General features: G+C 40.8%; 1 protein-coding gene across 5 annotated transcripts in view; it reads right to left on the bottom strand.

The window, feature by feature from the left end:
• The window catches only part of SPTLC3 (serine palmitoyltransferase long chain base subunit 3), an 86569-nt gene that overhangs the window by 3642 nt on the left and 59520 nt on the right, over window positions 1-23407 (bottom strand). For all 5 annotated transcript variants that reach the window (XM_063152531.1, XM_063152532.1, XM_063152533.1 and 2 more), the window contains 4 exons: window positions 21119-21224; window positions 13560-13779; window positions 11310-11436; window positions 242-377 (listed from right to left, as the gene is read on the bottom strand). In XM_063152531.1, the coding sequence (XP_063008601.1) occupies window positions 242-377; window positions 11310-11436; window positions 13560-13779; window positions 21119-21224 (589 nt within the window). The remainder of the gene's footprint in view (window positions 1-241; window positions 378-11309; window positions 11437-13559; window positions 13780-21118; window positions 21225-23407) is intronic.

The following is a 23407-nucleotide window of genomic DNA, read 5'->3' as shown; positions in this document are numbered from 1 at the left end:
TTATTCCAGACCATGTTAAAAAGGGAAAAGAGAAAAATTTTAAAATTCTGACATCTGGAACAACTCAAAATTAAACCTAGGGGCAAAAGGAAAACAGAACTAAATGACAGATTCAAACTACAGTGTATGTTTCCCCTGGGAAGCACCTACCACAGAGAACATCATCTTCTGCAGTGTGTACCAAATAACCCACAAACTTCAATAGTGCTTGTTTTGCCAGCAAGGTTTTTTCAGTACTTACCCTATCTTACCAGGCATATAAAGGAGCAAGGGAACAACAGGAGAATCATCATTGCCATAAATGATGAAGCCCATTTCATGCAGTTTTCGTCTGAAGTACCTTGTGTTTTTCTCCAGCTGACGCACTCTTTGGAGCCCTGAAATGAGCCAGTCAGGAGAAAAGTCAGTGCAAAGATCATAACTGGAGTCTAGTCACAGGTAAGAACCAGGGCTAGGGGATAACAGTTTGGCTGAAATGTGAATGTTGCTATTTGATTGAGAAGAAAAACATGGAATGAGCTAAATGCAGCTGCATTAATTATTATGGCATTGTAGGATGGATGGCTGATACTCCTGTACTTGTGAGGTGCCTTCCCATGGACAGAAACAGTCCCTGTCTGGGGGTAGACATCAGGACAATTCCCTGGACTTTGTTGTGCTAAATGAAGCCTGCTAGATGACGCACACTCTTCACCTACAGAGAAGTAGTGCAGACAGGACCTGGAAATCAAGTATTTTCTTTCTCAGCATAACTGACTATTATCTCTGCATCATCCCTCATTTGGCCACGGATCCACAGATGGGACCCCAGCAAAACTGACAGGAGAGAAAACAATTATTTTTAATAAAGGAAAAAGACAAAAAACAGCAGAGAAAAATGTGCTTGAAAGGACATTTCAGCCATTTCTTTTGCATTGCCACAAAGGAGGTTGTTTCTGACAAGTGCAATTGCTTCCCAACCCACTGCATAAAGAGTCAAGTAGTAGGAGATATGTCCTTCCACCATTCCACCTGCATTATCCCTAAGCAGTGAGCTGATCTATGTGCTGCTTTTGCACTGCTGTGAGGTGCTGACAGGAGTGGTGCCACCTCCTCCATGCCCACATGCCTGTCCAGTGCCAGATCAAGTTCACACAGCCAAGTAGAGCCGGGTCTGCATCTGCCTGACCTCGCCAGGAACAAAACTGCCAAGCCACCCTTAAGCAGATGGAGTCTCCAAACCTAACCACTGTTCAGTAGCTTGTGTCTGCCCAGCAGAGGTGGTGAGAATGTGTGGTAAGACTGGGAGTTAGCAGGACACAGTTACACTCTTAACTTTCATTTTCCTGCTGTTCATCAGCCCATACTTTCAGTATCACTTACATTATGTCACCAGACATGAACACTGAAACCTACAGTGCAACTCATTTCCTCTTTTCCCTTTGCCTTTGCACAGATATTATGTTTTCACTCTCCATTTATGTTTTCATTTTACTTTACATTTTGTTGGCTTGATTCTTCATTTAGCACTTTCTGCTGTCACCATTCTCTGACTGGAAGCCAGCTTTCTAATTCTCCATCTTGCTCTGAGTAATCACAGTGGCCAGTAAGGCACTTCTAGCAGCTACATGCTACCTTTGGTAGATTTGTCCTCAGACCACATTCTGCCCCCAACATCTGCTCTGGCTTTTCTTCCTTTTTCCTCTTGGCTGAAGTGGGGAACAGCACACTTACACGAACATCTTCTACATTAATATTTCTGAACATGTGTAGGGTTGAACAAGATCTACTACTTCATTTGTTCTGTATCCTCCAGAGTCAAGGTTCTGCCAGTGTTCTGGTTGGGAAATTTATAGGGAAACTGGGACTTGCTTCACAGTGTTCGGTGTTTTGCTTGAACAAATTAAGAGATCTCATAAAAACAGTGCATTTGTAACTTTATGCACAAAACTGCCCACGCAGACAACCTGTTACTTACAGTCACAGTCATTCAGTTTAAAGCACTCAGTGGAAGAGATCTGCTGGGTTAGAAAAGGCCACAAATAGTTTAACTATCTCTCTAATGCTGCTAAAGCAAAAACAGCTGTGCCAGAGCAAGGAAAACAAATGAAACACAAAAGCATCCTACTACAAAGCTTTCCAGTCACTAATAAAAACAATAGTCTGTGGTATTTCCAAAAATATTTTTGGTGTAGTAGATCTCAAAGAAACAGGAGGAAGTATTGTTGAGGAGGAGAAGGGAAGGGGAGATGATGGTAAGGACAGGGAGTTAGAGAACTAGAGAATAATGTGGTTGAAGTCTAAAAAGATAATTTTTCCCTTTTTAGAAATTGTTAAGATGTTATTAGCACCTCCTCAATGTCCAAGCTATGGGGAGGAGGGTGGGGGAGTAACCTGAACTCAGTGCTCAAAGCCACTGCTGTTTCTTGCTATCTTAGCAGCCCCTGAGCGAGTTTCCAAACTCTCAGTTGGAAAGCATTTGAAACTACTAGATTTTCAATTAGGGAAAGCTTTTCATAAATGCAGATGTTCTTGGCAAGTGCAGTTTAAGCCTTGCTGCCTTCTCCTTTCTATTCATGTGTTTACCACAGAGCTGAAAACACAGTGTGAGCCACGCAGGATTCCAGGCTGTGCTGTTTGCTATTTATCAAACCATATGCGCAGGACCCAGAGTTGAACAGTTTTGTCTCCACTTATTTTTGGTGCTGGAAATTTAGACTCCAGCTAAGGAAACTTTAGAGCTGAAAGAGGAGGTTCAGGCAACCCCCCAAAAGTCAAACCCCTCTTCCTTTTCTAATCTTCCTTTCCTGATTCTACATCCTCAAACAGTTTGTGATGTGAGATCCCCCCCTTTCAAGGCTCCCTCTGGAGCTCATTTCAAGCCAGCCAGTGCTGATGCAAAAGAGCCACTTGGATGTTTTAGCAATATCCCAGAATACTAATTTCATTTGCAGGGATGCATTAAAGAGCCAAATAAAAGATCAGAGCACTCACATATATCTGGAGGGAAAAAAAGCACATTAGGAGACGATTGCTACACACTCTGTATTTGTGGGTGGGTGGCTGGGAGGAACCTATTTCTTTACCAAATGTCAACACTTTCCTTTCTCATGTTAAGTTTTGTGGTCAAAGACCACAGACACACATCATATATGCACACTTCTTATATGCTGTCCCAATAAGAGCAATAAAACCATTAAAATTTGTAGCTGTATTTCAACACTCTTTTTCATTCTTTTATGGGACCTTCCAACATCAGATAAAGAGGCAGATCTGAGCAAAATGTTTACTTTTGTCTCGCTTGTCTGATTTTGTCCCCCCACTGCAGATTAAGAATGATGAATTCAGTTTAGAATCAGGTCTTAATCCAAATTCACTGTGGGATGTTTAACTAAAAGCACCACCTTTAGGAAGCATTTTCTTTGATTCCCGAGGCTGGGATCTTGCATTCTTTAATATTTATTGAGTCAAAATCTGCCAAGCAGACCCTTGAGCTAAAAGAATATGCCTGCATCTATGTGAGTGTAAGAATTTACCTGTATGGGACTAATTAGAGGATCAGGCCCCTAGACAGTAAATATGTGTTACAAAATTCTTACTTTGCAAAATCCTTGAGGATTTACAGTCTATGCAAAGAGCTTAGAGCACAGCATGCAGCATATCCAGAGAGTTATATTCCATGAAATATGTGAACCACAACACAGCATATGTTTGGAAAAAAAACCAGCCTGGACAGGGAATACCAACACTCCTCTATTTGAAACTAAGCACACTAATGCTCCACAGTATTCAGCTAAGGCTGAGAACAACTTTATTAAGTGCCCTATATCTTCTTATTGGTTAAATTAAGAAGGGACAGAAGGACAGAAAAGTGAACAATAAACAATTCCCAAATTTCATAAGTTATCTTCACAGTGCTGGGAATGCACACAGGTGGTTTATGGGGATTTTTCTGAAATAAAGGATTAATTGCCTGGATGGTACAAGAAAAGCAGATTTACTGCATCAGCAATCCACCTTCTGCTGGCAAATTTAGAGTTTTCATTTGGTTGCACCACTTTAAAAATATTTGGTTTACTGCAAAGTTCTAAGATGTCAGCAATTCTGGGAAAAATGCTGATTATATTTTTATGTGACATGGACCATTGCATACTGCTGGATTTAGCTCATTAATTTATGCAGGCTTTTAGAAAGTTTTACAGCTCAAAATTAATACGGTTTAGTTGAAAGAAAAATACCAAAAGAAGGCAAGAGAGATAAATAATAAAATGCAGTAGCTCATAATTTCTTTGAAGCAACCAACTTTTTAAGAGAGCCACTTGGAGTAACAGACTTGTCAGAAGCTTTGTCACACATTTTCAGGGCACCTGACATCAGGAAGGCATTCTGATTACATATCTGATACCTGATCTTAGGCTGCCTTTACCTGGCACAGCCCCATGCACTTCAATAGAATTCTACTGTTCATGCCAGCTGAGGACCTTATCCTGGCAGCAAAAGAGGCAGTAAAACAATCAGCTCTCTAAAACAAAACTTCATTTTCCTCTTCCAGAGATGTCTGCTTTTGCCTTGTGCAAAATGCTCACGAGCAGAGAAGCTGCCTGCATCCAATTCCTGCACAAACATTCCACCCTTGAACTCTTCCTGTCTGTTCCTACCCTTGGAAGTTGTGACTCAGTCTATTGAAAAGAGGAATAAGCAACCTGGAGCCTTTCATATCAAGATCTCAGGTGTAGGAGGTGAAGGAGAGATATCTTTCCTGAACCCAAGCCAGCAAAGCTAACCCCACACCGTGCTGGTTTTTGGCAGGAGGTGGACTCCTCAAGACACAAATCCACCTGCTTTAATCTTTTCCAGCTGTTGTTTCATAGGGTCTTTCTAGATAATTAGTTACACAATTGAGCTTGTACACTGTCAGTGTCAGTGTTCCTTGGACGGAGCACTCAACCCCCTGCCTTCCTCTACTAACAACTAGCTAGGAAAAAGCAATCTTCTATAGGCTGAAAAAAAACCTGGAAAACAATAGCTCTTTCCCACTAAACTACTGCAGATAGACAGATTTCCTTTTTTTTTCCTCTGGTTCCATTATAAGAGTAACACACATGTACCTCCATGTGCATTAAATCACAAATAGAATGCTATAAAACCGGGGCACCTAAAGGAAATATGTTCTTGGATAAAACAATCTTCATAAAAAATAACTTTGCTACAAACTGGAGAGAAATGAAGACATTTACTTCTACAATCTAATGCTAACTAGAAATCTAGTAATTTCAACTTAATTCAGTTGCTAAATAATCCCTTAAGGACTTATTTTAACTGTGAACTGCTGTAAAACACTTTTCAGAGAAGATTAAGAGAAGAAAAATAGCAATTTCAATTGAAGCAGAAATGAGAAAAACTGAAAAGATTTGGTCATTTGTACTTTATTTCTCAAATGAGTCAGATCTGCCTACCCAGCACCTTATCTTTATTTAAATATAGAGTGCAGGGACAGCCTTGGCTAAGCCTTATTTCCTCTCAGCACAGGTCTCCATCCCACTGCTGATGCTTATGTCAGGATACAGGGAACATCTATCCATGGGAAGGATCTTCTAGAGGATTACAGCACTGGTTTAACTTTGAGTATGAAATAACTTTGAATATGAGAAAAGTGACTGCAAATGAGGCAGAATTTGATAAATCCTCAGATATGTTGCAAATCCCTCTTAGTCCAAAGGCCCTGCTTGTTCAGATGCACTGACCCTCTATGGATACATCTGATGTCCTGTGGCAGGTGGATCACAGGGCAGTGTCTGTACTAGAACAGCATGTCTCCCTCATTTTGAGAAAAGATATCAGAATTTAGCTGTGTTTCATCATCCACTGTGATGTTCACCTTAGACAAACAATAATTGTGGCAGCACATTATCATCACTAATATCTTCACTGTAATCATGACTGGGAGCCCTAGTCATGGAGCCAACGCTGTGCAAACAGGGAATAAAGGTGCTTAAGGGCTTTAAATGTTACCACATCCTTACTGGGAGTATTAACTTTAAATTAAGCCAGGGTTCAAGCATTCTGCTTGAAACAATCCCCTCTGAATGAAGCAGCAAAATGAGAATTTGAAAAAGGCTTTATTTAGCATGACTGATTCTGCAAACTGTTTTGAGCAGGTCCAAGGGGTCCATCACTAAGTCACTTTCAGATTTAAAGCTTACAGCAATAGTTTCATGATCAGTCCAGTTGGGCACAGATTTATTTTGCTGCAGAATGGATTGTTCCTCTTGGCTCCAGCTGCTCAAGTCCTGACAGGGGCACTCGTGGAGCCATGTGGCAGATTAGCTCTGGGAACCAGTTTGGCTGTGGGCTAACCATTTTGTGGGAGGGCTGGTTATTTTTCAGCTACATCAGTGCTCTGATTCAGTTCATTGCATGGCTGCATGAACGCTCACACTGGCACAGGGAGAAGGGGCATGAGAAAGGGGATAGGCAGGGGGAGAAGAAACTGAGGACAAGACTGCACTTCCCTGCACCAGTGTTGGTTTATGTCAGGCCATAGTGACGCGGAACGAAGGCTTCTGAATTTACAGAGCATCCTGACAGTGCAAAACTAATGTTTTCAAAAGACTGTTGAGGACAGATAGCAGAGGAAGATGGAAACTGATTCTAAGGAGCTGGTCCAGTTATACAAAAAATCTGAGGCTGATGAAAATATCTTTAAAAGGAACCTTTTAAAAACAATTTCTTTAATGCCAAACCAAAACAGAAAGCAGCATTCTGCCATTTCTCACAGTCTGAATGAGCTCAAATGCAAGAACTCAAGAATTTGCTAAAACACAAATGAAAACAAGTAGTTCCAAAAAGACAAACCAATCAGCACAAATGGCAAAGTAAAGGAACATTTTAAAGAAACACAATCTAAACAACTTCAGGAATTATCTTTTAACAAAACATATTTTACTTGTAGATTCCAGAGGACAAGCTTTTAAATGTTTCAGCATCCCATAAAAACATAAAAAATGCCCACTTCTGTTGGTGAATTATTGTTTGCCATGCATTAAACAGAAAAAATGTTTCCTTTACAAATGCTGCAACTTGCTTTTTACACCAGTATAATCTATTATTAGTCATCCAAAAAATTGCTTTGGACTTGCCAGCAGTTTTAACTCCGTCTGCCTGGTGGTTCTATTTTATCCCTATCAAATTTAAGTGTAAAAATATGCTTTCAGCATTCTCATGCAGAAAGTGGGGAGGAAGAAAAGGTCTGAGGGCACAGCTGGAGGGGCTGTGTTGCATGCAAGTAAGTGTACTTGCAAATTTGTGCGGGGTCCAAACACTCTGAGTCAACTCCAGTGTCATCATGGGATAAAACCACTAAGGCAGCTGTTGAGTTTCCTGAGGTATCTCCAGTGGTGTAATGATAAAGCCATGAGGAAAACACATAAAGAATGTCTATATTATGAATTATAAAGAGTAAATGCCATGGGAACTTCTGCTTCCCATATTTTCTAATAAATGAGCAGAGACACATTTGAGATGAAAAGGCCACAAAGGCTTAAGAGGGATACATTATTTTTTTTTTTAATAGACTACATGAGCTGAACTGCAGAACTTGCTGCCTTATGACATTACAAGAGGAAATACAGCTGCCAGAAGTTCATTCACTTTTGAACAACTCTATTATAGGAACTATGAAAGTGTCTATGATGTTATGGCACTAAGAACAAATGTGTTTTGTTCTACGAGACATCGATTTTCAGAGTTCTGTAAAATATGGCACTGAGAAAAACAGGACTTCTACTCCACTAAAATTTTGATTTCACATTTGCATATTTTGTAGTCATTTCAGATATTTTGTTTCAAGTTCTTCTGGAGCAACTTGCTCAAGAAATAATAGCAATATTGACCTCAACCTTTTCCTCCTTCCTAGGCAGGAACAATGCTGTGTATCGCTTTTGAGGGAGCTACTACCTTCTCCTAAATTAGCATTTCTCACCCTTCATTTTCTTGAGTCACCACAGAAAACATGGCAAAATAAATGAAACTGTAATAGCTGGCTGTGGGCTCTGTAATATCCTCCCAGTGACATTATCACGACATTGATGTCCCACAGCTATCACAAATATTGATGTGGGATGGACCCACATGTTTACACCTTTCAGTGTGGAACTGACACTGGCTGTGGGTAATTTCCAGCTGAAGAGTTTAGGTTTCACAGAATTACTCTGAAGGTGCTAACTTGTTCCTTCCTTGTGGTGAAGCAGTACTCCCTGGGCCCATAAACATCTATTCATGTCCTGCATTCATGCATCCCCTAAACAGATCCTATCCTGGAAATGCCTGTCTTGATTCATTTTCCAATCAACCATATTCTTACTAATTGAAAATAATGGCTCTGGCATTACCTACTATATAATTGCATCTTTGCTACTCTTTTTTAAGTCAGCTGCTTCACAAATTAGCAGAGAATAACCAGCAAGAAATTAAAGATATTATAATCTCTTATCTCTGGGAAAATAAAGAATACTAAAAAAAAAAGGATTTTTCTGAGTGGCAACTTAAATGACCAAGTCAGTTTTCCTTCTCTTAGCTGTCTATTAATCTGCCAAGAAGTCACAAAGTTCAGAAGTAAGAACATGCTGGATCAACACATTTTTTGTCCCTTTATTTCATCCTCTTTCCAACAAGCACCCTCTAATTCACATGGAACTTTTTAGCAAACTCTAATTTCATTATTTATTAACACATTCCCAGTGATTTTTGCAAGGCTCACTCCCTAGAGAAATAACCTCTGGAAGATAAGCCCTTGGTGGACCTCTCCTTATAAAGGATTCCCCAAATTGTCCGGTGGGAAGAGAATGTTATTTGAAATAAATTGCAGAAATAAACTTCTTCTATGGATCAGAGAGGCTTCCAGAGAACACATGGCCAACACTGCCCTGCAGCAAGTTCATTTTACTTGAAACGTCTCAGCTCCACAGCTCATGCTCTCACAAGAACGACTCACAAGGACTCACCACCTTCCATCACAGTGCACCAAAAGAACTCTGCCAAAGTCATTTTCCTTGGAATGAAAAATATCTAAGGAGAGACAGTGCTTTCTCCCTTCTTTCTGTCCTTGCTCCTTTCTAAGCCACCACCTTCCTCTCTCCAATGCCAAAGCAATGCATTTTATGTAGTGTGGTCCAGCACAGCATTTTTTCCCCCGTGTTTTGCCTTGTGGGGTTTTTTTTGTAGTCCACAAGACAGCCTAATGAGGGAAGGCCCACATGAAAGAAAACCTAAAATAATGAGTCTGGCTCAGAAGGACAAGAAACATTTTTACACATCACAGCCAGCTTGCTAGCCTTTGTGCAATGGTCTAAGTTGTGATATATGATTTATTCATTTGTTTTTCTACTCATTTGCATTTCATATTACAAGACAATTTTAAAAAAATTGAAAAAAACACTAATTTACTTCATAACAGATTTGCAGAAGACTTAATAAGTTCTTATTTTGTGCAGAAATCCAAACACTGTCTCATTAAATAACACTGGTTCTTGAAGAGAAAATGCTTCAAACTCTTAGACCTAAGACAGACACGCACATCTTAAAATACTCCATCTTGAACCCAGTTCTCCTGTTATCCTGCACTGAACTGCATGCAGAATCACGCTAGCTGAGGAGCATTTTTAACAGGCTTTGAAGGCCGGGAAATGCTCTGCATGTTCCGTGTTTTACACGGAGCATCTGCGAGCGCCTGAGTCAGCGAGTGCCGGGCAGGCTCAGCGTCAGACCGCCCTCTCACGGCAACGCCGGGGCAGGAGCTGCGCCCGCTGCCGCGGCCCCAGGCTACGAGAAAGATGTCAGAGACGTCTCTTATCTCCAACACATGTAGGCATCAGCACATGCAACCAGGACCTTCCGAATTTCAAGCTGGAAGCAGTTTTTTATGCTCCGGCTTCTCTGCGAAAATGACCGAAGCATCGCTTTATCATCGCGCTGGAGTTTTGCTGCTTTTTGTCCTTGCACTCAGCAGAATTAGGCATTGGGATTGGATTCTCCATTCTTCCTTCTGTACTCTGAGTCTTGTAAATTCTGGCCTCATTAATAGCCTTGTATCTATCATGGCTCGAAGCAGCCCTCTAGGGCACTGCTACAGAACAGTGCACAGAGTATCTTACCTGCTTTCATCTACTCTTTATCTCTTCCATTCCCACCTTATCCCAGTCACATCTATCAGGGAGGACTACTACAGAATTAATTCTGTAACAGAAAACAGCACTGCTGCACCAGTGTAAAAAAGATTGCAATTCAGTGCAGAATCTGTATCTTCAGCTGCACGTTAAAGAATATCATGACTTTCACACATTCCTGGAAGAAAACTACACAAATTCAATCACTTTTTCTCCATGTTGGGATTTAAGTTCTAGAATACTGAAAACATATCAGCATTGCTTTGAAACAGTAATAGAGAGGTATGTCACAGTTGTTTTGTTGCTTGTTGTATAGAAAACACATTGCACAGATGATAAAACATCACAAAGAGGATAAAGGATGTCACACAGAGGATTGGACAGTAGCTGCATCTGCAACTTCAAGAGATGAATAGAAATACACCTAATTTTTCATGAGGACACCAAGTAGTCAATTCTTTTGGGACAAATTGCAAAACTAGGCTCAGGACGCCATAATTGATGCCCGAGTGAGGTAGGAATTATTATAATCATCTTCTCATACTATTATTTAACATACAATACCTGTTCTGAAAAGCTGCACCATGCCCGAGTTGCTTGCCATTTTGAAGGTTTACACTTACAAAGAAGCTAAACTGACAGCACCTACCCCATAAATGAAGTCACATCCTTATGAAACCCACTACAAAGTCAGACAATGTACTCCAAGGGAAATATATGTATTTCAATTTGTTGCTGTAAAGCAGGATGGGCTGGCAACTACACAACCAGAAGTGCAAAATATTTCCATCCCTGCTGCATGTGGATGAATATGGAAAAAACCTCAGGGTTCACAGTACTTAGAATATGAAGGTCTGAGTATTAATTTTACAGTAAGAAGGATTTCTTTTCCACTGCTATTGCAATACTTGGCTGATGGATGATGTTGGGAAGGGAAGGGAAGGGAAGGGAAGGGAAGGGAAGGGAAGGGAAGGGAAGGGAAGGGAAGGGAAGGGAAGGGAAGGGAAGGGAAGGGAAGGGAAGGGAAGGGAAGGGAAGGGAAGGGAAGGGAAGGGAAGGGAAGGGAAGGGAAGGGAAGGGAAGGGAAGGGAAGGGAAGGGAAGGGAAGGGAAGGGAAGGGAAGGGAAGGGAAGGGAAGGGAAGGGAAGGGAAGGGAAGGGGGCTTACCTTGTGTTGTCCCGTCCAGTCCCATGAGACATTTCATTGCCCTGATGATTTGCTCTGCTACGGGGGGACACATGGATGTGGCGTACACAGCACTATGAGAATGAGTTCGTAAAAAGTCCACAAGGTCCTTACACAAGCAAAACAGAGCATGAATGAGCTTTGAGCTGGCCAGACAGCAGACCTCCCTCTTAACTACTGCAGGAGTGGCAATGTGCAGAAGTAGGAGGACATTTCACCAGCTACTGCATTGCATTCTTGACTGCCACTGTTAATACATGGCCTGAAGAAACATCAGGCAGGTCCAAATGCCTTTACTATATAAGTGGGACAATTACAGCTGAAACAAAAGTCTGGAATAGAATAATATTTACTTCTGTGCTCAGACAACTTATAAAGGAGCCAAAATAATTTCAAGACCAATGAACAGCCACACTTGAAATAATGCTGCTCAGTTCCCCTCTGGTAATGAAACAAAGGCTATATGACATCAGTATAGGTTCTCTGCCACATGACTTAGCCCAGGAAAAGCAACCTCACTGAGATCTATCTTTGTCTATAAGCATATAAAACTTTCAATCAGTGTGGCAGGTACAGTCATGTCAGAGTTGGTATAATTGCTTTAACATTTCCTAAGAACACAATCTGTCCTCTTAGAAAAACCATTGATATACTGTAGGCATGTCTAAAACACCAGTAACTCTCCTGAATTCAGACATGCAGTAGGAATTCTGATCTTACTAGGATAATGATTGTTATAAATATCTCCTAGTGCAAAATATCAGAGTAACAGTTACCACACTAAAAGTTGAGTGTGTGTTAGTGAGAAAGGGATGAGACCTACTTGAAAATTGACTTTGATAAAAAAATAAAATCAGAAAAGAAAATCCAGTGAGAGTAACACAAATCACTACCAAAATGCTGTATGAGTCTACGCAGTAACTCCAGTGCTGAGGATAAAGATTTACCTAACCTTACACAGGTTGCGCATGGCCATATTGCAATTGTATTCCTAAGGGTTTGGTTAAAAGCTAAGAAGGCTTCTGGGCTCCAGCTGATGCAGAATAAACAGCACCACTGTGAGTTTTTACCTACAGAAAGGAACATAAGTGGGTGAATGGGTGACCAGCCTTCCAAGGCTGAGAAGCCTGAGGCAATACTTAGTGATACACATAGGCGTGAAAAGAGTGACCTGTTTTCACTCAAGAAAACCTCCCAAGGATTAGAGGATAAATTACATGGGACTTTGCTTTTCATAGGTCTAATCTTTCTATACTTTCTAGCTACATTACCCATCTTATTTTTGGTAAGAAATAAATGTACAGATACAAATTCAGGAAGCCAAGGAAACAAAGAAAATTGATTCTCGATCTATTATGACACTTGGTTTTAAGATCTCCAGGGGCAAACCCAAAAAAGACAGTAAGAAATACACAGTTTATACTTTCTTATAGCCCTTTTATTCTACTGTAGGGCTACCCTTATTAATGTTATCCTGACAACAACCATATGGGCTGAATAAACAGGCTTCCCACTCATTCAGCAGACTGCTTAAAAAACACATTCAGCTGGGTATGAAAAGAGAAAATAATCAGCAGCCATTTGATCTCTCTGTCAAGCAACAAAACCAATGACATTTCACAATGGTGCTGATTATGCTTTCTCTTCTAGACCCCCAGTTAAAGCAAGCTCAACTCTACTTTTTGTTGACATCTGTTGTTGGCAAGAGATTGTTTTGTTAATGTATGCGGAGCAACTGAGGACACAGAATTTACTATTGCAAAAGGCCCCCAGTAACCTCTTTCTCCATTCTCCTAAAAAATGCAACTATGTCAATTCACAACTCTTTAGGAATTTTATTATCAGTGGATGAAACTGTGGTTTCAATCTCTCAATATTGCTTCACATACTGTTTACAAATGTGAAACAAAGTAATGAGCAATCCGCATGCAAATTAATGTAGGGAAGTATATTAGCCAACCACAACATGTCCAAACATTTCCAAGACAAACAACAATCATCAGAGTGGCACAGAATAATCCAACTCAAGCAAATTACATAATATGAACATGAGACAAAAATAAGAAAGTCTGACTGTTTGATGTACATTTGGGATCCAAGCAAAAATGATGCTAACTTTAGAACAGTGCTTGCATTAAGCAGTCTGTTCAAAAAGATACTGAAAAATATCATACATCATACAAAAGCAGTTTGCATGCTCTTGATGTGAAATTGTTTATGATTTCCTCCTACCTTTTTGCCAGCTATGTATCCTCCAGCTGCACCAAAGCTCTTTGTGAACGTTCCCATTAATACATCAACGTCATTGGGACTCATCCCGAAGTATTCCACAACTCCTCGGCCCGTTGCTCCCACTGCACCAATGCTGTGAGCTTCATCCAAGTAGAGGTATGCTTTGTATTTGTTCTTCAGGGAGACTATCTCTGGCAGGCGCACGATGGACCCTTCCATGCTGCTCATGGAGAGAATCAGGGGTGAGCAACAAAAATCCCTGTACTCTTTCCCATACTGGCAGGAAATATAGCAATTGATTGCCTTAGTCCACCAAAGTTCTTTTGGAATCTCAATTTTTACTTACAAGCCAAAAAAACCCCCCAAATTCGCAACCCATTCCCACTTGCAGGTGAGTATACAAAAGAGTTAAATGGTTTTAGAATTCAAACATTGAAAACCAGTCAAAAAGTCTTTGGATGTTTGTAAATTATCAACGTGTCAGAGGAGAGAAGGAAAGGTGTAAAGCAAGGTGGAGATACTTACCCTAAGCAGCACACTACAGTTCTTCTCTACAAAACAAATATTATAAGGAACAGCTATAATTCAGTCTGGTCCTTACTTCATTGTCAGCTACTGTGGCAGTATTTGGGCATAACAGCTCTAGAGCAAATTCATCTGGTGCAGAGGACTTGGGTCCAACATACACTGGAGATGGGCCATGTGAAACCCACAGCTGGTGCCATAAACTCTAAGCATTCCCAGTCTTCACAGAATCAGGGATTAAAACAGGCAGCTGAAATCCAGTCTTGCCAATTTTTGCTTCGATATGAACTTTTTAGGAAAAGCAGCCTGCTACCTAGTAATCAAAAGTAAAAAAAAATCCATTCCTTTTCTCTTTACTTTCTTACAGCCACGCAGAAAAACAAAATATCCAGAACTGGCACAAGTTGCCCAGAGAAGCTGTGGATGCCTATACCTGGCAGTGCTCTAGGCCAGGCTGGATGTGGCTCTGAGCAACCTGGTTTAGTGGAAGATGTCCCTGTCCATGACAGGGGGTGTTGGAACAAGATAGGTTTACAGGTCCCTTCCAACCCAGACCATTCCATGATTCTGTGATTAATGGTGTGCTGAGATTTATAGAAAGGGGAAGAGATGATCTTTTGCACTGTTGGTGGTCGTGTCAGTAAATGGGAAGGCACAGAGGAGGTGTCCAGCAAAATGAAAGCACAGGGAGATAAATAAGAAATGCTCTCTTATCCCATAAAGATGGCATTTGCAAAGTATGGCTGTGAAGACTTGTGTCTTGAAAACCTTTGTGAGATGACCACAGCTATGATTTGATATGCTCAGATGCGCTCAGTATTAATTTCATAATGACTTCTCTTCCACTGGCTTTACTAAGCAAGTCTTCAAAGGCTAAAAACTTCTTATCAAACACAAATTCAGTGTGCTGTGGGCCAGTAAAAGGAGGGCTCTGCAGCTGAGGCCCACAGCTAAGGTGTATCCACTTGCAAATGCAGTGAGTTTCAGATGACCAAAATCATGGACTTTGGTCCCAAATAGCAAGTACAAAAAAGAAGTGCAATCAATAGTGCCTTGGAAATTTTTGGATCCTGGACCAATGGCTTTCACAGGCTGCTTTGTTGCCACTTGTACTGTGCAGCTGCAAGTTTGGCACCACAAAAGGAGCACGATGTGTTTTTAGCACTTGGGAAATTTCTCACAATTTTAGTCCTTCTTCATCCTTTGGTCTCCTGAATAAACTTGGAAACTGGTCTCCAGTTTTTCAGGAGACCTGCCCAAAGACAAGTCTCCATTAGTGTAACAGCATGGGGGAGAGCCACGGACAAGGGTTGCCTGTGCTGTTCACACTGGGAGGTTCAGAGAGCCTGGCTGTGTGTGCCTGGAGGCATATTTTTGGCTGTTGCTGACTGCTGGCAAATCATGTCCTTCTGTCTTGCCCAGCCATCAAAGAGGCAGCTGTAGGACTGTGTGTTGGCACCACGGTCCCTTGCAGCAAAGAAGGGTGGGCTTGTACTGCAATCTCCTGAGGACTGGGCTTTTTCACTTTTCCCAAATAGCACTTGGCAGCTGGGGGAGAAGCAATTTAAACCACCACAGCTATTTTCCTAGTGAATACAAGGGAAGGGCCCACAGTCCTCACATAGCCCAGAGTCAAAGCATCAGTCAGCTAAAATGACACTGAGGCACTGGATGTGCTTGGATGTGCAGCATCGTATGTGCTGGGCTTGGCAGCTTTCAGCGGTGTCTGGTGGGTCTGCAGGGACAGAGAGCCAAGGAGCAAACTGCAATCTGCAAACTGCAATCCCACCTTCCACCTTCCTGCATGCTTGAGTACAACAGCCAGGCATAGAAGCACAAGAATAGTTTTTCCACATTTATATGGTCGTCATTAGGCTTGGTGGCTAATGGAGATTCAGGCAGGAGACAGCATTTAACTTCAAAAAAAAATAAAAAAGGGTAAATTAAAAATGCTGGGTATTTGTGTAATGGAAGGAAAGTTGTGCTGAATCCCAGAATACATGAAGCTGGTACATGGCTGATGCAAGATTTAACCATCTAGAAGATTTACTGAAAACTTTTCTTTCTCATATGAATAGGAGATTTCTCTCGGAACTCTAAGCTGCTTAGCAAAACAAGGCACTTGTCTTCAGTTTCAGTTTTGATCTACTGCTCTTGAAAGATGCTGGCTGACAAATACAATAGTTGTCAGAGGTCCTAATGTGGCCTTGAAGCATCCATGGAACAGATAAAGCGCTGCTGGAGTCATGTGTATGTTCTGTGCTGCCATTGCAACAGGTCTCAGCCATCCTGATGACAGAGATGAGAAGTGTTTTGCTGCCAGCTCTGGTCTCGGTCTCTCTCTTGACCCTGGGAGATGGTTAGTGATATGCACACCACTCTCTCTCAAGTTGCTTTAAGATAAAGCTTCACATAACCCCTTGAGTAGTCCAGATGCAAAGTCGACTGAATCCTCCAGTAAACGTTTATATCAAGTGAGCTTAAACCAAAGAGCCAGAAGTGAACTGTACTGGTTCTGTCTCACTCTGGCCTCTTAGCTTTATATACAAATGTATTGATCTGTTTCCAGATCTGCTCAAGCACACAGAGCACATAAAAAAACTCCAGATGCAGATGAACTAAAGCTGGTTCTGCCCAGGCCAGGTGTTCTCATTACATGGTATGACATCTTGTCTTGTAGCACAAACTCCTAGCTTGGTGGCAGGGATGGAAAGCTTGCAGATTGCAGCTGACCCTCATCTCCCTTGTGTGGTGGATAGGCACAAAAACTTGGGTCAGTACACACTCATTTTGAATGTACTTCCAGAAGTGAGGAGATAATCCTAAATTTTTAGAAAACTCGAGTTTGGAACTTGATTCAATCCCCACCAAATCACTGATGCTCTTCCTGATGCAGCTGTTGAATTGTGGATCCAGTGCTTTGAGAGATGGGAAGTGTGTGCTTGGATTGGTCACTTCAGTTGGAATACAGGCTCGCCCTTGACACAATATTGATGGGGTTTTTTGGCCAGTTACATAGTGAAACTTCTTGGCAAAAGGGGTGTTCCACCTCTTATCTAATTAATCTCTAAACATGCCCTAGAGTACCACTATCTTTTCAACATTTGAAGAGTTTATCTGTTCCCCTTTCAGGCTAGTTTGTAATTGGGAAAAATCCCTCCTTTCCTGGCCTGCTACTCACAAGACAGAAATGTTACACTTTAACAGTTACTTTAGGTACTGTTTTCTTACATAAACTTTGTACATTCATACAACAATCCCTGTTTTGTAGTTTACAGTAATAATTTTAAGGAAATCGTTCAACTCTGCCCTCAAATAGAACTCCATTTCAACAGTGAAATTATAGAAATTTTAACCTTTAATGCTGGTCCTTGGCCAAAGACATTAAATGTTACCTCATTTTTTTCTGGAAGTCCAGTCACTTAATCCCAGAAAATAAAAAACAAAAAAAAAATAACCTGCTAAATTTCCTACACTATTGGCATTGAATCCCAAGGAACTTCTAATGTACATGAAAAGGCATTGGACAATATCAAACTGATCAGAGGTATTTTCTTAGCTGGAAGGGAAAATACACAAAATAAATTAAAAGTAAGGAACAAACAAATGAAAACCAATATGTTTTGATCAATTTCTGATTCTCCATAACTTCTGCCCTGAGCCTTGGCCTATCTGACTCCTAAGTAAAAATGCATGGAAGAGAGCAGAAGCCTACCACAAACCATGTAAGAACACAGTAACTGATTAATCCTGAACTGGAAATGGTAGAAGCCAAGGAAAACATTAGCTGGAATTCAAATAATAAAAATACTATTTAGCAAGTCAGTTTAACTTGTGCCCTGGTTACTGCCAAAACTTCTTCATGCTTTTTGGAGTCAAGATTGATGGCTAGATGGTCTCCCTCAGTTTGGAACACAAACTGAATATATTTGCTCCTAGGCTGGTCCAAGTTCAAAACCAGCTTTCACTAGGAGTCACATTTACTTTTGATGATTTTTTTCTTTTTAAGATAATAGAGACATTAAAAAGCAAACAAAAACATACCTAATGCTATTTATTTGACATGTAGCTTGAGTGCTTCCCAAGTCAAGGGGCCAATTTTGCCTTAAGTTGCCTTAACCAAGGCAATCTGTGGTTTATGGTTCCAAACACAAGTCTGATTTCCAGAAACGTTCATGTTGGCTAACAATGATCCTTTTCAAATTTTGCCAGCTGGTAAGTGTAAACACTTTAAGATACTCCTAATGGAAACAGAAGGCAAATTTCTTTCCATACCATAAACTTCATCATACTAAGACTATGGTGCCCGTATAACAGTATTTTTTTAAAGCAGGAAAGCTTAGTGTTTTCTTTTACTTCTCTGGAAAAAGCATTTCTGTAAAAATTTGCCAGGCCAAACTTGCAAATCAAGATATTTTAACTTGGAGAATGGCTCTGACCAAGTTATTTAAATTCTACATTTTCTGTCCCTGAAGCATAACTTAAGGAAAAAAAAAATAAAAAGCGGTAGTAACTATTGTAAGAAGAATACATTAACAGCACTCTAACTCCTGTTAAACCCTCTGGATGAATGTTAATTTGACATTTGGCAAACCTTCAAGAAAACTATCATTAGCCAATATGGGGCTGGAAAATTTTAGTCTTTCAAAAACCCGGGCCAAGAAAGGAGAGAACATACACATGAAAAGAGTAAGAGTATTTCTACTCTGTCCTTCTCCAGCTTTCTTTTTTTTGGTTTTTTTTTTTTTTTAATTGGTTTTCTTGTTTTTTGTTTTTTGTTTTTTTTGTTTGTTTGTTTGTTTGTGTTTTTTTGTTTGTTTTTTTTGTTTTTTTTTAATTTTTGCATAGTTCTTAGCTACCAACAGGCTCAGAGTGCCCGTGCTGTGAGCCTGCTCCTGCATGTCCCAAAGGCTGGAAGCGGTGGCAGGAACATGCCACGGTGGCACATTGTGGCATTCACCCTCAAGCCACAGCAGATTTGCTTTACAACCAAACCACACTCTCCAATTTCTGATCTGCTTAGACTGTGAAAACAACTAACTAACTAACCAACCAACCAACCTAGCTACTGCTAGGGACAGTTTCCAATGAGAGACTATTAGAAACCTGAGCTTTGTTCTTTCAGAACCTTATGTCTTTCAGAAGCATAGGCACTCAGGGCATGAGTGGTCTTAACATTATTTAGCCTTTATGGAGCTGAAGGAACTTTATGGTTCCTTTAAGTAGGTATTCTGAGGTTTAAGGTGCTTTTATTTTGCATTCCAACTGAAAGTTTTTGAATTCTGGCAAATAAAAGCTAATTTGAGAATGAACTATAAAAATATAGGAAAAGAAACATAAACCAAAAGAAACATACACCAAACATAAATCTGGAAATACAGTTACAAGTTAGTATAGTTAAGTAGCTAACAGTGGGTTTGTTCCATTTCTTGGACTGATCCACACCTCTGTGCTACCAGTCTACCTTCTTCCCTAGTGATCAATACTCAGGGCAAAGGATTTAAAAGTGAACAAAGCTCAGCAGCTGGAGCCTTTTCTGCCAGCCATGTGACCCTTGGGAACATTTGTCAGTAAAATGTTGGTGGTCCACTTAATTTCTGTGTGATCAAAGCCTTTAAATCCAAGCTTTCTTTTAGTAGTGCCAAGCAATGTTTATTTGTAGTTTTGCTTTGTTTATTCTGGTTGAAAGGACATGTTCAGCCTGCTTTGGATCAGCTGATCTGTTGATCCTGTTTCACCTCTGAGTGACAGGTGCTTAGATAAGGACTGATTTGGTCTCGTTGCAGATGGAAAATGTTAGGCAAAAAGAAAGCACTGACAGCTAAGAAGTAGTGATGACATGAGATCCTAGAAGATTTCTTACAAAAAAAAAAAAAGCTAATTGGCTAAGCTGTGCCAGCATTTTGCTGTAAAATGGCATAAGTGACTGCCCATTGAGACTGGCTGTATTTCAGCAACACATGATACAATCCCCACATATAGAGTTTTAATGTCACTTTCATGAACCCTGTCATGGCCTGTGAATGAGTGGTTCTGGTTTCCTTCTCTCTGGGGCAGGTGTTGCTACTCCCCAAACCATCCTTGTCCTGCTCCCCCATCTCCTGTCATCACTGCAGTAGCCTTGACTACATCCCTGCAAACCTTCTTTCTGTTCATATCCCTGCTTCTTCAGCCCTTCCCTTCTCCAACTCCTACCCAGGAGTGTGTCCCCCTCCATGAACTCCCTGGTTGCCTTCTCCAGACTGGAGCAGTGGCCAGGATGAAGCCCAGGATGATGAGCCTGGCTGGTGCCACTGCTTTGCAGCTCAACTCCAGTGATTGTTTGCTTTTCTGGTTGTGTGTAAGCTGCACCACACTGTGTAGCTATCTGACTTAGGTGCTCTATAATTACATTGTATTATTGAAGCTGCTATTATCAGATGCATTCTCAAAGGCACTTCTCTCATTTGAACTCCTCCAGGGACTAGGGCTATGTTAAATACCACTACATAATTCTTTGAAAGCCAGTCTTTCAATTTTCCTGTTTAAGTGTGAGTCTATTAGATCCAGCACTAGTTACTAAAAAGGTGCTGATATCACTTAACCTAAGTTTAGCTTAAGATTTCAGCAGCTGGGCAAGAAGTGGGCATGCAGAGCTTAATCAATTCTGTGTGGATGTCTTTTGAGCTGCCCATGTGTAATGAGCAACTCCTACTCAGCAGAACCCCTCACCAACTATAGTCCCACAAACTTTATCACATCTGTCACAACATACATCACCTTACCTGTCTTGCTCTCAGTACATCTCCCACTCAACTGTGATTTGCTAAATCAACATTCAGAACAATGTACAGGATCTAACTGGAGTTACAGGATACAAGGTTCAGGCTGTCATAATGGAAATCAACATATTCATGAGATCACAGAAAGTTAGTGCAACTTCCACCCTCATTAAGATTTCCCTCAGATACCTAGAGTCAGAGTTTGCCCCACTCAATTCATCATTCCGTCCTCAGAAATGATAGAATACTCATCTTTCTACCACACAGACATACCTGTAAATGCCCTCCACCAGGATGATAATTTTTCTCCATGCTCTGTGGGTGCGAGGCTGTCCATATATTATTGCATCTCTCAGCAGCTTCTCGAGGCTCTGCATATCTTTATTTAAAAATAAGGAAAAGGAGGAAGGAAAAACATTAACAGTTTTTTGTCAAGAACTTTCAATTGGGTGCTACTTTTCCTAGTCAGAAAAAGACAACATTAAAAAAAAAAAGTGTCCTAAAGATAAACTTATTTTATTATTAGGCAAGACCTAACAATTCCTTTCACTAGTGTGAATGCAATTTAGTGACAAGAAGAGTTATAAAAAGCTTCCATTATTCACCTGATCTGGGAAACTTCTAGAAATACTCAGCATACATTTGTATTTAAAGGCAAAAGGGAATCACTTTGCTTCAGTACTGAGGCTAACTGCCAGCAGTTCTGTGTAGGGGCTGCTGATACTCATAATTTATCAAGGCTTCACTTGTGAGTTTTGGTTGCTTTCCAACCACAAGCTCACAAACAACAAGCATTTCTTCAGCAAAGGCTTTGACAAGGTTGCATGAAGCACATAAGGATGGCAGCAAGAGAAGTCTTGTCCTCCTCAAGAAGGAAAGAAAGTGGAAGGTTGCTGATGAGAGAGGAAGAGGCAGGTGGATACAAGCACATGGCATGGACACACTGATCTGGTGCCCAAATGCTTGGCACTGGCAGGACTTCAATATAAGGAGGCCTAGAACAAGGTTATGATCCTTAGCTGCTTCCTTAAGGGCTGAGTGTGGGTCATCAAAAATATCTTGAAGGAAAGCCATTGAAATTTTGAAAAAGATGGAAGAAACAAGAAAGTATACCACAGAAATCAGGGTTAGGCCAAATGTGACTCTCAATGCACCAGCATTCTGGTGTCGCCAATGAATGGACACTCTTCAAAATGAATTATTTGGGTGCTTTTCAGGAATCTGGATTGGCATTTCAGAATGTTTCCCAACAACATCCTGTAGAGTCTCATATTACCCAAATAACACTACAGATCAGCTCAAACCATGGGCTGAGAAAATCAATGGCATTTTCCCACAATATAACCCCATTTGCTTCAGCAACACAACACAGTTGATACAACCTTCTACAATAGGACAAAGTTAATATGTAAAATGAATTGTTCTGAGGAAAAAAAATACACCTTAGAAATATTAATACTGATCCTAGTTTGGTTTCTGCCCCAGGGGAATGGAGCCATCTGCACATTAATTGGCCATTGTGAGTAACCTGTGCCCTGAGAGAAGGCCAGGTTATGACCTGAACCCTTCCAGATCCTGATGCTTCACCTCTTCCTAGGAACATTCAGTGATGCTGGTGGAAGGTGAAGTTCTCAGTAACCAAGCTGCCACTCTGCACTTGACCTAGCAAGTCCCTGCTGTAGTCTACTAAGCACAAAATAGGCATGGACAATATCAGCTGCCCCTTGTTTCAGCGGTGCAGTGGCCTGCACACCTGAGTGAGCTCTGAGATGGAGAATGATGCTAGGAATAATGCAATGCAGACAGCACACTTTCCACTAGATGGCAATCAAGGAAATGAAAGTTCTTCAGTGCTTTATATGGGAAAGTTAAAACCAAGCTGAGAATTTGCAGCTGCTCACTTGCCTTTCGTTTCAAGTAGACAATATTCAGAAACCCTCTTAAAGGGCTCCCTCAGGATGACAGAGAGCTCACAGTAAAATGTGGACACCCCCTTTTCTCCACCAAATTATTCTCTACTGATGTCAGTGTCTTCTAAATCCTTTTGGGACCTCTGAATCCCTTTTCTCAACCACACAGGGTTTTTCAATTCAGTGTTCTATATGTCAGTCCAGATTGGCTCTTGACTTCAGAAAAGCCATTCTGCCTCTGAGCTAAAAGCATGGCTTGAAGATTTAGTTTTAGCACACGCACATGAAAAGAAGAAAAAAAGGAAAGAGGAAATGAAGTGAAAAGTATGTAATTCTGTTTTTAAAAATACATGGCTGTGAATAGGTCCTCTGTCCAAACTACCATGGAACATGAGACCTCAGACTGGAAGAACCTCTCCAAGGGATGAGGTTCCCTGATTTTACACATAATATGTTCTGCTGGAGTACAGGCTAAGAACATATCTGTTTGCAGGATCAGGGCTATCTCACATTCTTTCTGACATCTCATTTTGAAAAACATGTATGTGTGACCCTTTCTGAAGCCTGTAATAGTCAACACATAATTTATTCATGTGCAAATGAATTTTACCAATCTATTAATTGCTTCATTTGGAAAGAGGAAACAGGCAGA

The sequence above is a fragment of the Melospiza melodia genome, chromosome 3 (genome assembly GCF_035770615.1).
Source record: "Melospiza melodia melodia isolate bMelMel2 chromosome 3, bMelMel2.pri, whole genome shotgun sequence".
In the NCBI taxonomy this organism is placed as follows: Eukaryota; Metazoa; Chordata; class Aves; order Passeriformes; family Passerellidae; genus Melospiza; species Melospiza melodia.
The sequence above is the reverse complement of the archived record's forward strand: the minus strand, read 5'-3'. Positions and strand labels throughout refer to the sequence as shown.